The sequence below is a fragment of the Peromyscus leucopus genome, chromosome 7 (assembly GCF_004664715.2).
Source record: "Peromyscus leucopus breed LL Stock chromosome 7, UCI_PerLeu_2.1, whole genome shotgun sequence".
In the NCBI taxonomy this organism is placed as follows: domain Eukaryota; kingdom Metazoa; phylum Chordata; class Mammalia; order Rodentia; family Cricetidae; genus Peromyscus; species Peromyscus leucopus.
The window spans coordinates 15,340,787-15,358,847 of record NC_051069.1 but is presented as its reverse complement, the minus strand read 5'-3'; the positions used below and the strand labels follow the sequence as shown (position 1 = coordinate 15,358,847).

Here is an 18,061-nt window from a genome sequence, read left to right as displayed (position 1 = left end):
CCTCAGGTCCCCTTTTTTACTCTCCAGTCAACCCGTATACATCTGGGGTTGTTATTCTCCCCTGACCGTGGAAAGTCACACCTTCTACTTTTTGAGGATAGGGCATAGGCTGGATTTCTTTGTCCCTCTCAAGTATGCAAAGACTCAAGTCCTAGAAGAAGTGAGGAAGGAGAAAGCAGAACGGAAGTGACCAGCATTAACTATGAGGAAACAGAACGAGGCCTGCGTGGAGTCCAGGACTCAAGAAAGCAAGGCTTATTAACCTACATGCCAATGTGAGTGAACCTCGGAAGAACTGTGTTAAGTGAAAAAAGCAGTCACAGACCATCCATCCATCAATTGTTGGGTTTATGTGAAATTGCTGGGATAGGCAAATATATTGAGTCAAAAACCAGATCAGCATCTGGTGGGACGAGGAAGACAGGTTAGGAATAGTCATAAATCTTAATGGTATAGGTTTGGGGGCATATGATAGATGATATTCTAAAATTGATTGGAGGTGAATTATATGGCGAAAGAATTGTACTTCAAAAAAGCTGTTATTTAGAAAGAAAGGGAGGTGATGGCCCCATGGATGCCTCCTCCCCTGCCTCGGCCATCTTCACTTGGAAAAGCGTGGCCTCGCCTGGAGGTATTTGCAGATCCCAGGTTTCATCGTCAGCCCATAGGTGGGTGTCAGGTCCACCTTCGTGCCTGGTGGCACACTGAACTCCAGCTGCTGCAGCATGATGGCTAAGAAGAGGAAGACTTCCCACTTGGCCGGGATCTCCCCAATGCACCGGCGCTTTCCCAGTCCAAAGAGCATCACCTTTTCACTCAGTGTCTTGTTGAGGGCTGTGTTATTATCCGTAAGAAACCGCTCTGGACGGAACACAAAGGGGTCTCCCCACTGCTTCCTGCAAGAGGAACAGATAGGACCTGAGCTGGGTGGGTTCCGGGAGGAAAGGGTAGCTATGTTCTCCCAGCTTCTGTGAACACAGTGTTGGAAAAGATTGACGGTCACAAAAGCATGAGGGGAAGGCACCAGACTTGGCCTGTATCTCTTTGTTATGGTTCTTTTGTATTTGTTTGCTTTGAGACTGGGTCTCCTGTGTCTAAAGTTAGCCTTGAACTTCATATGTAACCCCAGGGTCGCCTTGTTTGAAATGCTGGCCCTTCTGCTTCTACCTCCCAAGTGCTGGGATTACAGGCATGTGCTACCACATCTGATGCTTGGGATCCAACCCAGGGCCTTGTGTATGGTAGGCCAGCACTCTACCAACAGAGCTGACCTCCAGCCATGTTACTGTTTCTTTAAAATAAAATTCTCTCTAAAACGATCAACCTTAAAGATAGTGGATTTTGATTATTTTTTAATTTTTTTAAATTACATTTTTATTTATTTGCTTGTGTGTGCATGTGGAGGTCAGAAGACGACTTGCAGGAGTCAATTTTCCTCTTCTACCATGCGGAGCCTGGGGATTGAACTTGGGGTGTTAGTTGTGGCAGCACATGCCTTTACCTGCTGAACCATTCCCACGGTCCAAGATAGTGTTTTGTTTTGCCTTTTTTTTTTTTTTTTTTTTTTTTTTTTTTTTTCCCGAAACAGGGTCTCTCTGTGTATTCCTGGTTGTCCTGGAACTCTCTATGTAGACCAGGCTGGCCTCGAACTCACAGAGATCTGCCTGTCTCTGCCTCCTGAATGCTGGGATTAAAGGAGTGCGCCACCACTGCCCAGTGGCTGATAGTGTTTTTTAATATTCTTTTGTTTTAGTTTCTTTATTTTCATTTTTATTTTTGATGTGGTTCTGGGAATTGAACCGAGGGCCTTCCACATTGCATATATGACCAGTGAGCTATAGCTCCCGTCCTAATTGGATATTTCAAGGAAATAATGCTTTACCAACAGGAATCTGAAAGAAAGAAACAGGCTTCTTTCTCTCCTAATTCCAGTGGCAAGGGAGATCACCAGCTTGCTCGGCTTATGCTTATTTTCCTGGACTAAAAGTTGACAATACAAATATGGATGGCATTCTAATGTTCAATATGTCCTGGTTTGGATGGATTGCATCCTACAAATTAGAGTGGAGTTTTCCAAGGAGATCATTAGACCATTCCCATAAGACATTTGAGGTAGCCTCATTATCTATCCAACTGAAACCTTGGGGCATGGGGAAACTTCCACTGGCCTTGAACTCACTGTAATCCTCCTGCCTCAACCTCCTGACTAGGCTGGATTACCGGCATTTGCCACCCACACCAGATACCTAGTCAGTTCTTCTGTACACTGAAGTTTGAGGTACAAGGTGTAAACGTTGTCACTTGGAACAGGCGATCTAGCAATGAGGCAGTGCTCCTTATGTAAGCAGGTCCTGAAGGACAGACAACCTTCCCTAAAGGGACGGACAACCTTCCTGATCACTGAGGATTCGCCATTTCCGTCAGGGCTACTACTCACTCGTCGTGGTTGACCTGCCACTGGTTTATGAAGATACAGCACTCCTTGGGAATGTGGAAGCCATTCAGTGAGGTGTCCCTCGTTGTGCTGAGGAAGAGAAGAGAATCTCAGGACTTGGAGAAACTGTGATGTGGTTTCTTCCTCCCTCCACTCATTCCCAGTGTCCGACTACCACAGTCTCCGAGCCCCACACTGGGCGGTCACATGAAGAGCAGGGGACATGGGGCAATTATCCTTCCTTTGGCTGGGATCCTGCTCTTCAACTTCAACGCTTGTTTACTACACTCTCCTTGTGCTCAGATGTGCACTGGGGCAGTCCCTGGGGGGTCTGCAGGTTCGTGCCAGGAATAACTAGGCTAAGGTGTGAGCAGGAGTAAATGTTCCCTCTCACAATCCAGGAACTTGGGCTGTAAGTCTTACAAATCCTCGGGGGATGAAGCTCTCCTTGGCGGATGAGCCAAAAGAGGCTTCTAGATGGAAGGGGATGCATTTGTCAGGATCGACTTTGGGCAAGGGTAGAATTTGGGAGCGAGAGAAAGAGATGGATAGAAGCTTTTCTAAGCAGAAGGTCCCGCTTAAGCCAAGTTGGCCGGTGGCTGGATTACCCTTGTGAGGGACCGTGAGGAGGGCCTGGCTGGAGCAGAAGATATCCATAGGGAGCTAACGCAAGTGGAGGTGAGTGACAGCTGAGGGCATAAGCGACTGGACTGGGTGGGGGTAGACCAGAGACTGACGGGGGTCAGAGGCTTGAGGTTACCACGGTCCGGAATGAGATGCAGCCTGAGCTGGGGGCGGGGCTGAGGAGCTGGGTGAAGAAACAGTATGAAAACTTAGGGGGCAGAGAACAGGGGCCTTACCTGTGGGGGATGGTGAAGGGGACAAAGGATGTGTATCGGTAGATCTCCAGGATGAAGGCCTCGATATAAGGCAGCTGAAGTCTGTCAGAAAGCCGTGGTTGCCGGTCCCTCCCAATCACTGTGTCTGCAGAGCACAGGCAGAACTCATGGGATGTTCTGTCTGCTCCAAGCATGTGTCCCCTTATACTAGTGTCTCTCTATGTTGGACTATGCTTACTCATGTTTCTGAGACCCCACCAGCCCCCCCCTCCCGACACACACCTTATCTGGACCAGTGGGGGATGCCCTGTTCCTAGGACTTAACACACACTAGACACATAAACACATATTTATAGATCAACAAGTGACCTGGAGCCTCAAGGCTTCTCTGACCGGAGGGTTGGGAGCAACACATACCCAGCTCCTTGTGGATCTTCCTCTGCACATTGGGATGTGTCACAAGGAGCAAAAGGCTCCAGGAGATGGCTGTTGTGACTGTGTCAAATCCTGGGCAGCAGGGAGTAGGGTGAAGGAGAAAAGGAAACATGGGGGAGGAGAACATTTTTAACAAGCACCACTGTAAACGGAGCAGGAGCAAGGACTACCCCTCTCTGGCTCCCACCCCTGTGTGTCCTGAGGCAAGGGCTGAGTCCTCAACAGAAACCTGAGAACCAAACATGGTGGCTTATTCCTAGAGTCCCAACACTAGGGAGTCCCAGGCAGGAGAGCTGCCACACGTTCGAGGCCAGCCTGGGCTACAGAGGTGAGAGCTTGCCTCAAACAAAACAAGTCCAAAGCAACCAGATCGAAAACCCAGACAAATCAAACAAGAACCTAATGGACGCTGGCTTCATAATCAGCAGCTGGAATTATGAGCCTGGACTCCAAGTTGTAGAGTCCTTTTACTTTCCAGGTGGGGAAACCCAGGCCCCAAAAGGAGAGGGACTTGGTTGAGTTGGTGGCACAGCATGAGGTCACACCTTGATGCTAGGGCAGGTGTCTGTCCTGTGTCATCTGCCATGTGGTTGGTGAGTTAGTTGATAGGTTGGGTATGGGTAAAGAGCAGCTGACGGATGGAGGGGCAGGGATGATTGAAGGGGTAGGGGTGTGGCTCCTACCTGCTCCAAAGAGGTCATTGACAATGTTGACAATCTTCTCGTGAGGGATGAGGCCACCATTGTCTTTGGAGTTCTCACTGTGCTTGAATAGGGCACCCGTGATGTCCTGGATACTGTTCTAAGAGGACATAAGTTTAGGGGAAATTTGGCATTTTGAGGACCAGATGCCAGACCATGCCACATCCCATTTGATATGTCCCCAGGGCCTGGGAACGGCATTGGTCTCCAAGCACAGGGCTGGGACTCAGATTTTTGAACTGGCATCATCCCGAAATAGAGCCTAGTCATTTCATGTGCCACGGACCCTTCTTTCCCTTAATCCCAGGGGTCGGGTTTCAGAGGAGGAAGAAGTAGGTGTGAACACAAGGAAGAAAAGCGACATGGAGCTGGAGCTTAGCCTCTGTGGAGGGTCATGTTCCTGCAGAACAATCGCCTTAAATTAATGACACCCCATATTGCAAAGCCCTGCCAAGGTTCCATTCACATGCCTTTGTTTTCTGGGTTTGGAGAAGCCCCCAGAGGGGAGCTGTAACGTACACGGGGTGGCTGCAGGTCACACAGCTGCTCTGAGTGGCCCGAAGCCTTCCCACGCCTTGGCAGCACATGGCAGTCTGAGTACCTTGGAGTAGGTTTTGAGGGGATGTTCTCTGGGCCTGTGGTGGTGATGGGGGGGGCGGTCTACAACCTGCCTCCGAGCCTCACCTTGTTGAAGTCTTGATAGTGCTCCTGGACTGTTTTCTGTAGAAACAGCACAAACTTATCATTGAAGTTCTTAAACCTCTTGAGGGCTGGGTTGGGCAGGTAGCGCAGGATGGGGAAGAAGTCCACAGCATTCCCTGAGGAGACATTCTCCACAAAGTCGTTGCTGCTTTTCACAATGCTCAACATCTCCTCGCTCTTCCGGGGGAAGTTCTTTCCAAAGCACATGGCTCCAATGACGTTTACCACGGATTCCACCACCAGATTGACGGGTTCGAAGTGGCCAACCTCCGCCATCTGCTTCTGGAACTTGCTGACTAGATGGTTAGCCTCCTTGCTGACATGCTCCTCTAAGTAGCAAGAAGATGTGGAGGTCGGGTCTGAGGCTATGGAGAAACTCTTCAGGGCATCCTGGGCCAGGCGCCGACGGGCAGCCCACACCGGTCCAGAGTCTGGGTTGAAAGTCATGCTCTTGCCATTAGTGATAAGTGTGAAACTGTAGAGGTCTGGCCGGCCCTTGAAGTCATCTCCCTTCCGTATCAGGGCCTGGCGGATGGTGTCCAGGCCACTCAGCACCACCACAGGCGTGGAGCCAATGCGGATCTGCAGCACATCCCCATACTTCTTGCTCAGCTTTGTCAGTGACAGGTGTGGGTTCTTCCCCAGGGTCAGCATATGCCCAATGAAGGGCCATCCCCAGGGTCCAGGTGGACTCTTCAGGCCTTTGGGGACCCGGGGTCTTAAAGTTCTGACCACCCAAAATACTACACAGAAGATGGCAGTGGCCAGTAGTAGCTCTGTGGCCAAGGAGAAGTACTGGAACAATGCCATCTGGACCAGCTGCAGGGGAAATGGAAGGATGGGGTGGTCAAGGATGGATTCTGAGCCTCCATTTTTTTCTTTTACTCACTCATTCAGTAGGTATACATTCCATGCTTAGCTATCAGCCACACACCAGGGAAGTGAAGATATCCCTGTCACATATCCTGCTCCCTCAGGAATTTGCCCTTACCCCATCACAGAATTCAAGGACTGGAAAAGAGCCTTGTGTTTACCAACTTTAGTGTCTGGATTTCTGCCCCAGGCTCTGAGACTGGAGTGGATGCGAATGGCCAATGGAAAACAATGAGGCTAAAGACAGTTCCTCCACAGCCCCAGTCACAGAGTGTTTGCTGGGCTTGCTGCCAAAGGGTCCAACATAGTGTGGGCTCCCAGTCAGTACCCTCTACACACCCAGGGAATAGAAGATGCATGCCCCCATTGCCCAAGCAACAGAAGGTCAGTGTCCCTGGGATGATACCAATGGCCTGGGATATTCCTCCCCCTCAACGACACTCTATCAATACCAAGCAGGGGTATCTCTTCCAAAAATTAGTCTTCATTCACCTCTATGCTTGGAGGGTGAAGTAGACCAAAACCAGGTCCAGGGCTACCTAATGCCAGATGGGTATTTTCTCCCCATCTCTTCACTCCAGGCAACTGTCCTTAGAGATAGCCTGGTTGAAACTACTAAATTAACAATAGGGGGCCAGTAAGATCGCTCAGCGGTTCAAGGCATTGCTGCCCAGCATGACAAACCGAGATTGATCCCTGGAATCCACATGGTGGAGGGAGAGAACTGACAGCTGACTCCAGAAAATTGCCTCTGAGCTATGGCATTCAGACAGACAGACAGACAGACAGACAGACACACACACACACACACACACACACACACACACACACACATTTAAAAGAGAAATTAAGGTTAAGGTCCAAGGCTGAGAAGCAAGGAGCAAAACCTCAGACCTCCTTCAGTTCCCGCAGGGTCCCCTAATAGCACTTAGGATGTAGAAGCAGATGCCATGATCCGAAAAGACACACAGACATACCTGAAGGGCAGGGCCTGGCGATCACAGAGCTGTAGGAGTCAGTCCAGGACTTCTGGGTTCAGACGAGGGGCCTTTTATACCACTACCCTCTCTGGACTGGCCCAACTGTCCGGGTCACTTGATATCAAAGCTGGAACTGAGAAAAGTTGGAAGGATCAATTTTTGGCTTTGAGCCATGATCCCTCAGCTGCACCTTCTCCTGGGGGTTCAGGAATAGCTCTTTGGGTCAGAAGAGGCTCTGGGTCCCTGGAGATAAATATCCATGGCATTTTACGGTCCAGGGTAGAGAAAACAACACTTTCAAAGACAAGGCAGGCTCCGGGACGTAAAGATGAAGCGTGTGCACAGGTATAGCCTCTTTTGCCTTGGTATCCACAAGAAAGGGACACGTCCAGCCCCCAATCCAGGCCAAGCAGGAGCAGCATGGGCTCCCTGGGATGGCAGATAGGGAGTTGCATTATACTAGTGACTTTTCTCCATTTGATAAACTGCCCATCAACAGTGAGCGAAGGGAGGCGGGTTATTTTGGTTCACAATTTTGTAGTATAGTCCATGGTGGCAGGGACATCACAGCAGCTGAAACGTGAAGCAGCGGGTCACGTGGCACCTGCAGTTAGAATGCAGAGAGAGATGAATGCTGGTGCTAGACACCCCCCCCATACACACACATACACAATAGATAAAAATTGTAAAACTTTAAAACATATAAGCTGGGCACTGATGGTAAACACCTTTAATTCCAGCATTCAGGATGCAGAGACAGGCAGATCTCTGAGTTCGAGGCCAGCCTGGTCTACAGAGCAAGTTCCAGGACAGCCAAGGCTACACAGAGAAACCCTGTCTCCAGAAAAAAATATTAATATTATTATTTTTACGCATATATATACACATTCTGGGCTGTCAACGTGGCTCAGTGGGTTAAGGTGCTTGCTGAAAAGCCCACAGGACTTGAATCCCTGTGGGAACCCATGGAGGCTATCTAGTGAGACCTTACTCGGGGTCAGGGAATCTGGGTGTGCTTTACCCAGCAGGGCTGTGTAAAGAAATTATTTGACCACGGGTGTGTTTACCAGGTGTTTGGAAGGGTTTACACTTGGCTGTACAGTGTGCTTTGATCTTGCAAGGGGGAGGTCTTTTGCCTCTCCTCTTGGCATATTATAAAAGGCCCTTTCCAATAAAGGATGAGGCTGTTGGGTATTGACCCAGGCCCTCCAGAACCTATCCCGTGTTTCTGTCTGTCTTATTGTTGGCTAGGTCTCTCTTTTTATCTGATATTTCCCCATTCCTCTCTCCTCCACCTAATAACCCTTCAAAAGGTGGGATCTGGACTCCCAGAGATCCCCAGGACTCATATGGTGGAAGGAGAGAATAGATTTAGATCCTGCAAGTTGTCCTCTGATTTCCGTGTGAGCACCAAGGCATACTGACACACAGACACACACAGACACACACAGACACACACAGACACACACAGACACACACACACACACATTAAGCTTCAGGATCAGTTTGTGCAAGTGTCAAGAATGTGTTATGGAATGTTTGTATAATGTGTGACAATGTATTGCTGTGATTGCTGTAATAAGTTGAACAGCCAATAGCTAGGCAAGAGAATATAGGCGGGACCTCCAAGCAGAGAGAGAACTCTGGGGAGAAGAAAGGCAGAGTTGCCAGCCAGACAAGGAGGAAGCAGGATGGGCAGTGTGGAGATGAGGTAATGAGTCATATGGAAGAATGTAGATTTTAAAAATATGGGTTAATTGAAGTTATAAGTTAGGAACATGCCTACGCTAAGGCCGAGCTTTCATAATTAATAATAAGTCTCCGTGTCATTATTTATGGGCTGGCAGTCCTGATGAGAAAGTACTACTACAATAACGGGGACTCTGACAGAGTCCCAGAGCCAATTTGAAGACATCCGGGAAGTAGGGAACACTGTTCCTGTCTGTGCCTTCACTGGGCTCAGCTCACTCAATGAAAAGGGTCAACCTGGAAATCTGGCTAAGTTTTGTACAAATTTGTTTTCTTCTTTCTCATTAACTGAACTTCTTATTTTATTTAGATACCTCCTCCCCACCCCTTTTTTATGAGACAGGATTGGTTTATGTAGCCTTGGCTGTCCTGGAACTTACTATGTAGACCAAGCTGGCCTCTAACTCAGAGATCTGCAGCCTCTGCCTCCTGAGTGTTGGGATTAAAGGCCTGTGTCACTATGCCTGGCAAAAAATGTACTTTAAAAAAAACAAATAAACAGCTGGGCGGCGGTGGCTCACGCCTTTAGTCCCAGCACTCGCGAAGCAGAGCCAGGCGGCTCTTTGTGAGTTTGACTCCTGCCTCGTCTACAGAGCGAGATCCAGGACAGACAGGCACCAAAACTAGACAGAGAAACCCTGTCTCGAAAAACAAAACAAGACCAAAACCAAAAAACTGTTTTTATTTTATTATGGGCATGCATAAGAGAGTGTTTTGCCTTCTTGTATGTTTGTGAATCACATGGGTGCAGTGCCCATGGGGGCCAGAAGAGGGCATCAAATTCCCCTGGGTCTAGAGTTACAGATGGTAATGAGTCACCATATGGGTGCAGGGAATCAGGGTCCTTTAGAAGAGCAGCCAGGGCTCTTAACCACTGAGACATCTCTCCAACTCCTAGATGTCATTAATCTGTATTTAATGTTATTTATGTGTTTCAGGATCCCCTTTGGGATACTAGGTGGTATGTAGACGTGGAAACTCTTGGCTATGACAGGGTTCTCAGACTGCCCTTGATTTTGATGACTGATCATTCTCAGGAGCCTGGGTTAAGTGTTTGGTTGTACATCTCGCTGTTAGAATTGGTCTGGTGTTTTTCTTCTGGCAAGCCTGAGGTTGTGGGTTATTGGCAGAAGGGTCTCAGAGGTAAAGACATTAACATGACCGACCATTGCCTTTGAGATTTTGATCAGTTGACTGAATAGTGACTGTCAAGTTTCTCCAAATATATATTTTATAAATATTTTAACATAATTTCTTTATTTATTCTTTGGGACATTCACAACACGCGCCCCAATTCTGCTCATGTCCCAGTCCCCCCACATCTGTCCCCTCATCCTTGCAGCACCTCTCTGCAAAAGAAAATTTTAAAAAAAAGCTAAACCCAAACCAAACCAATCAAGAACCCCTCATTCCTCTGTCTTTCCCACCTCTCCAACAACTCTTCATTCCTCAGTGTCATTGGGAGCCTCAGTGTGTCACACAGCTTTACTGGCAAGTGTTCACTGCAGTGAGTCATTGGTCTGGTTCAAGGCCTCTATTTTCTGGTGCATCATCTCTGGACCCTCACTGAAACTCTCTCAGATATTCTACAGCAGCCCAGAGTCCAGTACCTTCATGAGCTTCAGCAGGTCATAGAGTAGATGTGTGGGTGGGCCAACCCAAGGTCCTGGATGTGGGCCTGGGTAGTAGCTGAGCTGGTCAGACTGGGCCACTGGAGCTGCCCTCCTGAGGCAAGAGGTGGAGCCACCTCTCTTAGGCCATGCCATTCGGGCCAGATCTCCCATGCCTGTGGTGAGGGGCGGGGCCATCTCTCCTGTGTGTGTGTGTGTGTGTGTGTGTGTGTGTGTGTGTGTAGGACATCTCTCTTGCTGCAGTGTCCAGCAAGGGGCAGAGCCAGCTTTCCCAGGGCTAGCAAAGGGTGGGCCCAGCTCAGCATGGCCCTCTGATTTCATCACACATGGTTCCTATGCCCCTCTGTGGTAACACAGGCCACAGACACTAACACAGACCCCAGCTGCAGCAGGACCAGGGACCCAGACTTGGTCCTCAGCAGCAGCTTGGCTCCCAGTGGCACCATAGTCCACTTGGGTCAGCATGGTTCTGGCAGTGGCAAGGCCCTCCGGCACCAACAAGGCCACAGGGTGTGGCCCAGACCCTGGGCTTCTATGTGGCCTTTGGTAGGCACATGGGCCTCCAATTTCAACACAGACCCTGGATTTTATCCACTTTCAAGTCATTTTTTTCTCTCTCTCTTTCCATTCTGTACCCTTTGAAAGAAACCACTGTGCACAGCCCACACCCAGGAAGTAGGGAGTAGTTACATAAATATTTGGACATTTATCTATGAAAGATTGCTTTTGCTTTTAATGTTTTTAAAAATTAAACTCTAGGCCGGGCAGTGGTGGTGCACACCTTTTGTCCCAGCACTCTGGAGGCAGAGCCAGGTGGATCTCTGAGTTCGAGGCCAGCCTGGTCTACTGAGCGAGATCCAGGACAGGCACTAGAGCTACACAGAGAAACCCTGTCTCGAAAAACCAAAAGAAAAAAAAATTAAATTCTAAGAGGGCTGGGGATGCAGCTCAGTTGGTACAGGACTTGCCTACCACACATCAGGACCCAGTTTGATCCTTGGCGTTTTGTCAATGGAGCATGGTGATGCATGCCTGCAAACCCAGCTCTTGGGGGGTATGTGCAGCTAGGAGGATCCGAGGTTCAAGGTCATCCTGGATTCGTAGGGAGTTTGAGGCCAGCCTGGGCTACATGAGAAAGTATCTCCAAAACAAAATAAAACAAAACCCCACAATAAAGAAAAATGCACATATCGTACCTAGCTCAATGACATTTTTGTTTTGCTTCACTTTGAGACAGTCTTAATATATAGTACAGTGTCCATGCACACCTCCAGGAACTTGAACATGACTAGAGCCAAAAGAGAATGAAGAAAAGACAGATAGACAGACAGGCAGACAGACTGTGTGTGTGTGTGTGTGTGTGTGTGTGTGTGTGTGTAGAGGGGGTGCAAGGAGGAAGGGAAAGGGAGGAGAGAGCGAGAAAGAACACGGAAGAAGACCGGGATCAGGTTCTGGGCTCTCAAATGGAGAAACTTCAGTACCCTGGAAGTTCATTGTATTTATTATATCAAGTTGAACAGAGAGGTGGGGGTTATTACAGACAGCTGAACAAGGAGGTGGTGTTATCACAAACAGATAAGGAGGCGGGGTTTATGGTACACAGTTGGATCAAGGAGACAGGTGTAGATAACCTCAGTAGGAGCAGTCTCTGGAGGGAGCAGACTTCAGACTGTAAATATCCAGGGAGGGGGGCATGGTGGACATTTTCTGTACAAACTGTCGACGTCCGCATACAGATCAGAAGGAAGGTTTTGGGTCTGAGCTTCACTTTGGGGAAGAAGACTTTGCCGTTTTCTCCATGGATCTGAGGCTCTGGGGTCCTTGGCATGGCTGTTCCCATGTAAATAGCATACATTCACTCCGGACTTCACCCACTCGGGACTTACTTTGCTCTCTACAATATAGTCCAGGTTGGCCTAGGATTCAGGAGAATCCTGCTTGGGGTCCATGAATACTGAAATTATAGGCACGTGCATCTTTACAAACCTGACCAAGAGGGGTAACTGATCCCAGATTAGAAGGTGGAATGTCACCTGACCCCAGAAGCCCCTGCACATGCCCTCCTCAAAATAGCTACAATTCTGAATTCTTCTCTTCTCCTCCTCTTCCTTCTCCTTCTCTCCTCCTTCTCCTTTTTGAGACAGGATTTCTCTGTGTATCAGCTCTGGCTGTCCTGGATCTCACTATGTAGACCAGGTTGGCCTTGAATCCACAGAGATTCACCTACCTCTGCCACCCAATGCTGGGCTTAAAGGTGTGTGCCACCACTGCCTGGCCAATCCTAACTTCTAATTGTATGGCTTAATTTGGTCTGGTTTTTGGAAAAAGTATTATTTATTTTATTTCTGTTATGTGCATTTGCTTGCATGAGTGAGTATGCACTGCATTGAATTCAGGAGCTCTCAGGGGCCATATCCTCTGGGATTGGAGTTGTAGATCACCTTGACTACCACATGGGTACTGGGAACTGAACTTGGGTCCTCTCCAAGAGCAGTAGACACTCTTTACTGCTGAGACATCTCTCTAGCCCCACCTTTTTGTTTTTGTTTTGTTTTTTGTTTTTTTGAGACAGGGTTTCCCTGTGTAGCTCTGGATGTCCTGGAACTCACTCTGTAGACCAGACTGGCCTCAAACTCAGAGATCTGCCTGCCTCTTGCTTCCTGAGTGCAGAGATTAAAGGTGTGCACCACCACTACCCAGTCACCTAGCCCCAACTTTTACTTATTAATTTTAATTTAATTAATTAACTAGTTTTTCTCCCAGCCTGATTACAGTTTCCCCTCCTTTCCCTCCTCCTAACCCCTTCCCGCCCCATCCACTCCTCCTCCTTTCTCTTCAGAAAAGGGCAGACTGCCCCTGTATATCAGCCAGCCATGGAATATCAAGTTGCAGTAAGACTAGGCACCTCCTCTCCCATTGAGGCTGGATGAGTCAACCCTGTAGGAGGAAAAGGGTCCCCCAAACAGGTAACAGAGTCAGAGACAGCCCCTGCTCCCACTGTTAAGAGTCCCACAAGAAGACCAAGCTACATAACTGTAACATACGCAGAGGGCCTAGGTCAGTCCCATGCAGGCTCTCTGGTTGGTGATTCAGTATCTGTGAGCCCCTATGAGCCCAGGTTAGTTGATTGTGTGGGGTTTTTGTGGTGTGCTTGGCCCTTCTGGCTCTCACAATCCTTCCTCCCCCTGTTCCACAGTGTTCCCCGAGGTCCGCCTAGCGTTTGGCTGTGGGTCTACGCATCTGTTTCCATCTTTTGCTGGGTGAAGCCTCTGACAATTGGGCTCGGCACCAGTCTATGAATATAGCAGAGTATCGTTAGGAATCATTTCATTGACTTTTTTTTTTTTTCTCCAATCATGTTTGGTTCTGAGACAGAGTCTCAATGCGTCTTTCTGGCTGGCCTGGGAGTTGCCATGTAGTCCAGGTTGGCCTAAAATGCACAGATCTATCTGTCTCTTTCTCCCAAGTGCTGGGATTAACGGTGTATGCCACTATGTCTGGCTCTACTTTTATTATTTTATCTTTATTTATTTATTTATTTATTTTTATTGAGACAGGGTCTCTCTACATAGTCCTGGCTGTTCTGGAACTCAATATGTAGACCAGGCCAGCCCTGAACTCAGAGAAAAGCAACTACCTCTATCTCTCAAGTGCTGAGATTAAAAATATGAGCCATCATGCCCAGCTACCTTTATTATTTTTAAATTTTATTTTATTTCAAGCATTTAAAAATTATTTTAAGTGTATGAAAGTTTTGACTGCATATTTGTCTGGAGACCAGAAAGAGTATCAGATCCCCTGGGACTGGAATTAATGCGAATTTTGAGTCTTCATGTGGGTGCTGGGAATGGAACCCAGGTCCTCTGGAAGAATAACCAGTGCTTTTAACTACTGAGCAATCCATCCAGCTCTTTAAATTTTATTTTATGTATATGGGTGTTTGTCTGCATGTATGTCTGTGTACTACATATGTGCCTGGTGACCATGGAGGTCAGAAGAGGCCATCAGATCCCCTGGAATTGAAGATACAGATGGTTGTGAGATGTCATATGGGTGCTGGGAATCAAACCTGAGTCCTCCAGCCCCAAAGAAACGGTTATTTCTTTGGTTTTGTTTGTTTGTTTCTTTTTTAAAAAAGGGTCTCACTCTGTAGTCCTGGATGTCCTCAAAGACACAGAGATCTGCCTGCCTCTGCCTTCTAAGTGCTGGGACTAAAGGTGTATGCCTGGCTAAACCTTTATCTCTGGAAGGAATCTCTCAGTGAGCCTGAAGCCCCATGGTCTGACTAGACTAGACAGCCAGTCAGCTTCGAGTGTCCACCTGTCTCCTCACCCCCAGTGCTTAGGTTACAGATGTAGGTCACTATTCCCAGCTTTTAAAAATTGTTTTTAAAATTTATTTAAAAGGTTTTTGTATGTATGATGTGTGAATATTCGTGTATATGAATGTGGGCATGCATTTGTCAAGACCAAAGTCCAGCCTCGGGTTTCAGTTCTCAGCCTCCACCCTTTATGAGACAGGGTCTATTTTATTCACCACTACTCATGGCAGGACTTCTGACCCTTGAGCTTCCAGGGATTTTTCTGACTTCAGCTCTCATCTTGCAATAGTTGCTCAGGAATTACTTGCTACAGTCTGGCTCTATGTGTGTTTCTGGAGTCTGCACTTGGGTCTTCATGCTTGTGTGGAAAGCACTTTACTCACTGACCCATCTCCCCAATCCCAAGTCTGGATCTTTGCGTGATTTCAAGGAATCTGAATTCAGAGTTAAGGGGCTGCATCCAAGACAATGGCAAGCACTGCATGGCAAGAGAGAAGGGACACTTCCACAGTCTTTCCCCGTGTGTTGAACTCCACTCTGCCTTTCTGACCCAACTCTCGCTCATCATTTTATACCCTGCTCACTTATCACCACACTAGCCAGGACCCTCTCAATTCTTGCAGCCCTACCCATCACTGGCCTCCCTTCAGGACTATGTGTAGGCGGAGTTGTTCTGTGTCTTGGCAGTCACTCCCAAATAACCACACAGAGGCTTATTATTAATTATAAATGCTCAGTCGATAGCTTAGGCTTGTCTCCAGCCTGACAACTTACAACTTAAATTTCCTCATTTCTATTAATCTATGTGCTGCCCCGAGGCTTGTTTACCTCATCTATGAACTTCTCATATTGCTTCTTTCAAGTCTGGTTTGGGACTCCTCAGACTTCTCCTCCTTCCCAGCATTCTCTTAGTCTAGTTCTCCAGTCTAACCTTGTCCTGCCTAACTATTGGCAATCAGCTCTTTATTAGCCAATGACAGTAACAAATATTTACAGTGTACAAATATTGTTCCACAGCAACTACATGTAACTTTGAGTTTGCTGTAACTTGGGGTATTTGAGTGTTCTTCAAAGGCCCATATATTTGAAGTTTGGTTTCCAGATCAATGCTATTAGGAAGGGGTGAAAACTTTGAATTGTGGCCTTGTTGGAGGTTTGGGGTCACCAAAGGACTACCTTTGATGGGGATTGTGAGTCCCTAGATTTCTTCTTTTTTTCTTTTCACCTCCTAGCTTTAGGGGAAGAAATTTTGCTCTGCCACACCCTCCCCTCTACAGTCCAAAACAACAGGGCCTTATGATCGTGGACTAAAACTTCTAAAACTGTGAGCCAGTAAACTATCTCTCCAAACTGATAAGCTCAAGGGTTTGTTGTAGGAATGGAGAGTTGGATAACCTAGAGGTTGACACAGCCTCAACTTTTATGTATACCTATAGTCTCTAGCACTGGGACCAGCACACAGCACACATCCAGAAAAAGGTTTGATAAATTAATCAGCACTCACATGCAAGGATATGAACCTGCACAAGAGTTTGGTGATGGCTCTTCTTAGGGAATTTTCTGTTTTGGTCTTACAGATGAGTGAGAAAGCTTAGTGTTCTCTGATCATCTACTAAACTCAGGCTCTCCTACCAGTTAACACACAGGACATCTCTGCTTCAGCTGCTATTACTACCAGGTAGATACATTATACTCTCATTTCTTGCTTAACTCAATGGAGACCTAGAGATGGCAAGTGACTGACCCTGAGCCAGATGTAGGAAAGGACAACAGTGGGCATGGGCAGAGGAGAGGGCAAAATCAGGAAGTTACTGTGCGTGAAGAATCAGGGGATTTCACTTCAAAGAGGAGGGGCAGGGGAGGGCGGAGGCTGTGGTGAGTGGAAAGCTAGTGCTGGGCGTCCCTCATTTATTCAGGGTTATGGGGATAGCTCACTTGGTAGAGAGCTTGCCTGGCATGTATAAAGCCCTGGGTTCAAGCTCCAGCACCAAATAAAACCTGGCATGGTGGAGTATGCTTGCTGTCCCAACACTTGGGAGATGGAGGCAGGAAACCAGAAGGTCAAGGTCATCTTTGGTTACATAGGGAGTCTCCGGTCAAGATACTGTCTTGGGGATTAAACTCCGACTGTCAGTCTATCTTGCCTGCCTGAAAAAAAGGTTTTCTATTTTTGCTGTTTGTTTGCTACAGCTGTGAAATGTGCTAGCAGAACTGACATGTTGAGTACTTTATTCTCTTGAATTTTAAGCATAATTAGACACCCACAGCTCTCCAATCAGTGCTTCATGCTGCCATCTAAGGGAACTTTGTAAAACTGCATACCAGATTCCCCTCAAAGGTGCTTGTTAACTTTTCAAGGCATTTAAAAACAAATTTCCTCATCTTCCTCATCTTCCACCAGCCACAGGAGCCATCATTTGATTCCTCCAGCTCCTGCCTCTGCAACCCACACCTGTCATTTCCACCACGCAGAGCACCTGACCTCTCCTCCAGCCGCTCTTCCTCATTCAAACAACACCTTCAAGAAAATGCACTGTTTTCCTGGTAAAGATGCTTGCTTACACCTCAACATTATGAAGTCCTGCTGACCAAGCATCTTTATTCCTCCAGCAAACCAAGCCCTCCGATGTGTGATTCCAAGGCCGTCTCCTTGGGGTTAGCCTTCTTCGGACATGGTTCCTTCATGGTATCACAATCAGGCTGTCATAGGTGTTTGGCTTCATTCTCCCTCTCTAGACTATGATGAGAGATCACTATACAGCCCAGGCTCATGGCGATGCTCCTGCCTCAGGCTATGAGTCATGAAATTACAGGTGCGCACTACCACTCCCAGTGCGGTCCCCTCTGTTACTCATCTGTTATATAGTGGGTGCAATGGTGTTCTCTGAGCACAAACCAGTCTGCCCGTTGGGAGAAGGAGCTTAGTGGTTGTCTCACTTACTTTTCTATTGCTGTGATAAAACACCATGACCAAAAGGAATTTAGGGAGGAAGGGGTTTATTTCATCTTATAACTTGTAGTCCATCATCCGGGAAGTCAGGGCAGGAACTGATGCAGAGACCACAGAGGAATGCTGCTTACTGGCTTTCTCGCTAAGGCTTGCTTTCTTATATACCCCAGGACCACCTGCACCACCTTCAATGGGCTGGGCCCTCCCACATCAATCACTAATTGAGAAAATTCATCACAGGTTTGCCTACAGACCAATTTGATAGAAGCATTTCTCAACTGAGCCTCTCTCTTCTAAAATGATTCCAGCTGGGCAGTGGTGGTGCGCACTTCTAATCCCAGCACTCAGGAGGCAGAGGCAGGAGGATCTCTGAGTTTGAGGCCAGCCTGGGCTAGAGAGTGAGTTGCAGGACAGCCAAGGTTACACAGAGAAATCCTGTCTGGAAA

At 47.7% G+C, this 18,061-nt stretch overlaps 1 protein-coding gene across 1 annotated transcript; it reads right to left on the bottom strand.

Moving 5' to 3' along the window:
- Positions 1-327: 327 nt before the first annotated feature.
- LOC114690345 (cytochrome P450 1A2) lies at positions 328-7,068 on the bottom strand. The gene is made up of 7 exons (XM_028865105.2): positions 6,962-7,068; positions 5,094-5,930; positions 4,392-4,509; positions 3,691-3,780; positions 3,295-3,418; positions 2,438-2,524; positions 328-896 (listed from the first exon to the last, which is right to left on the bottom strand). The coding sequence occupies exons 2-7, from the start codon at positions 5,919-5,921 to the stop codon at positions 602-604; spliced, it is 1,542 nt and encodes a 513-aa protein (XP_028720938.1). The 5' UTR covers positions 5,922-5,930; positions 6,962-7,068; the 3' UTR covers positions 328-601.
- Between the last annotated feature and the right edge of the window lie 10,993 nt (positions 7,069-18,061).

Coding starts and splice junctions, on each gene's coding strand:
- LOC114690345 (XM_028865105.2), bottom strand. CDS start 5,921: ATGGCATTGTTCCAGTACTTCTCCTTGGCCACAGAGCTACTACTGGCC. Junction 4,510..5,093: donor ACTATCAAGACTTCAACAAG/GTGAGGCTCGGA, acceptor ATGTCCTCTTAG/AACAGTATCCAGGACATCAC. Junction 3,419..3,690: donor GAAGATCCACAAGGAGCTGG/GTATGTGTTGCT, acceptor TGTGCTCTGCAG/ACACAGTGATTGGGAGGGAC.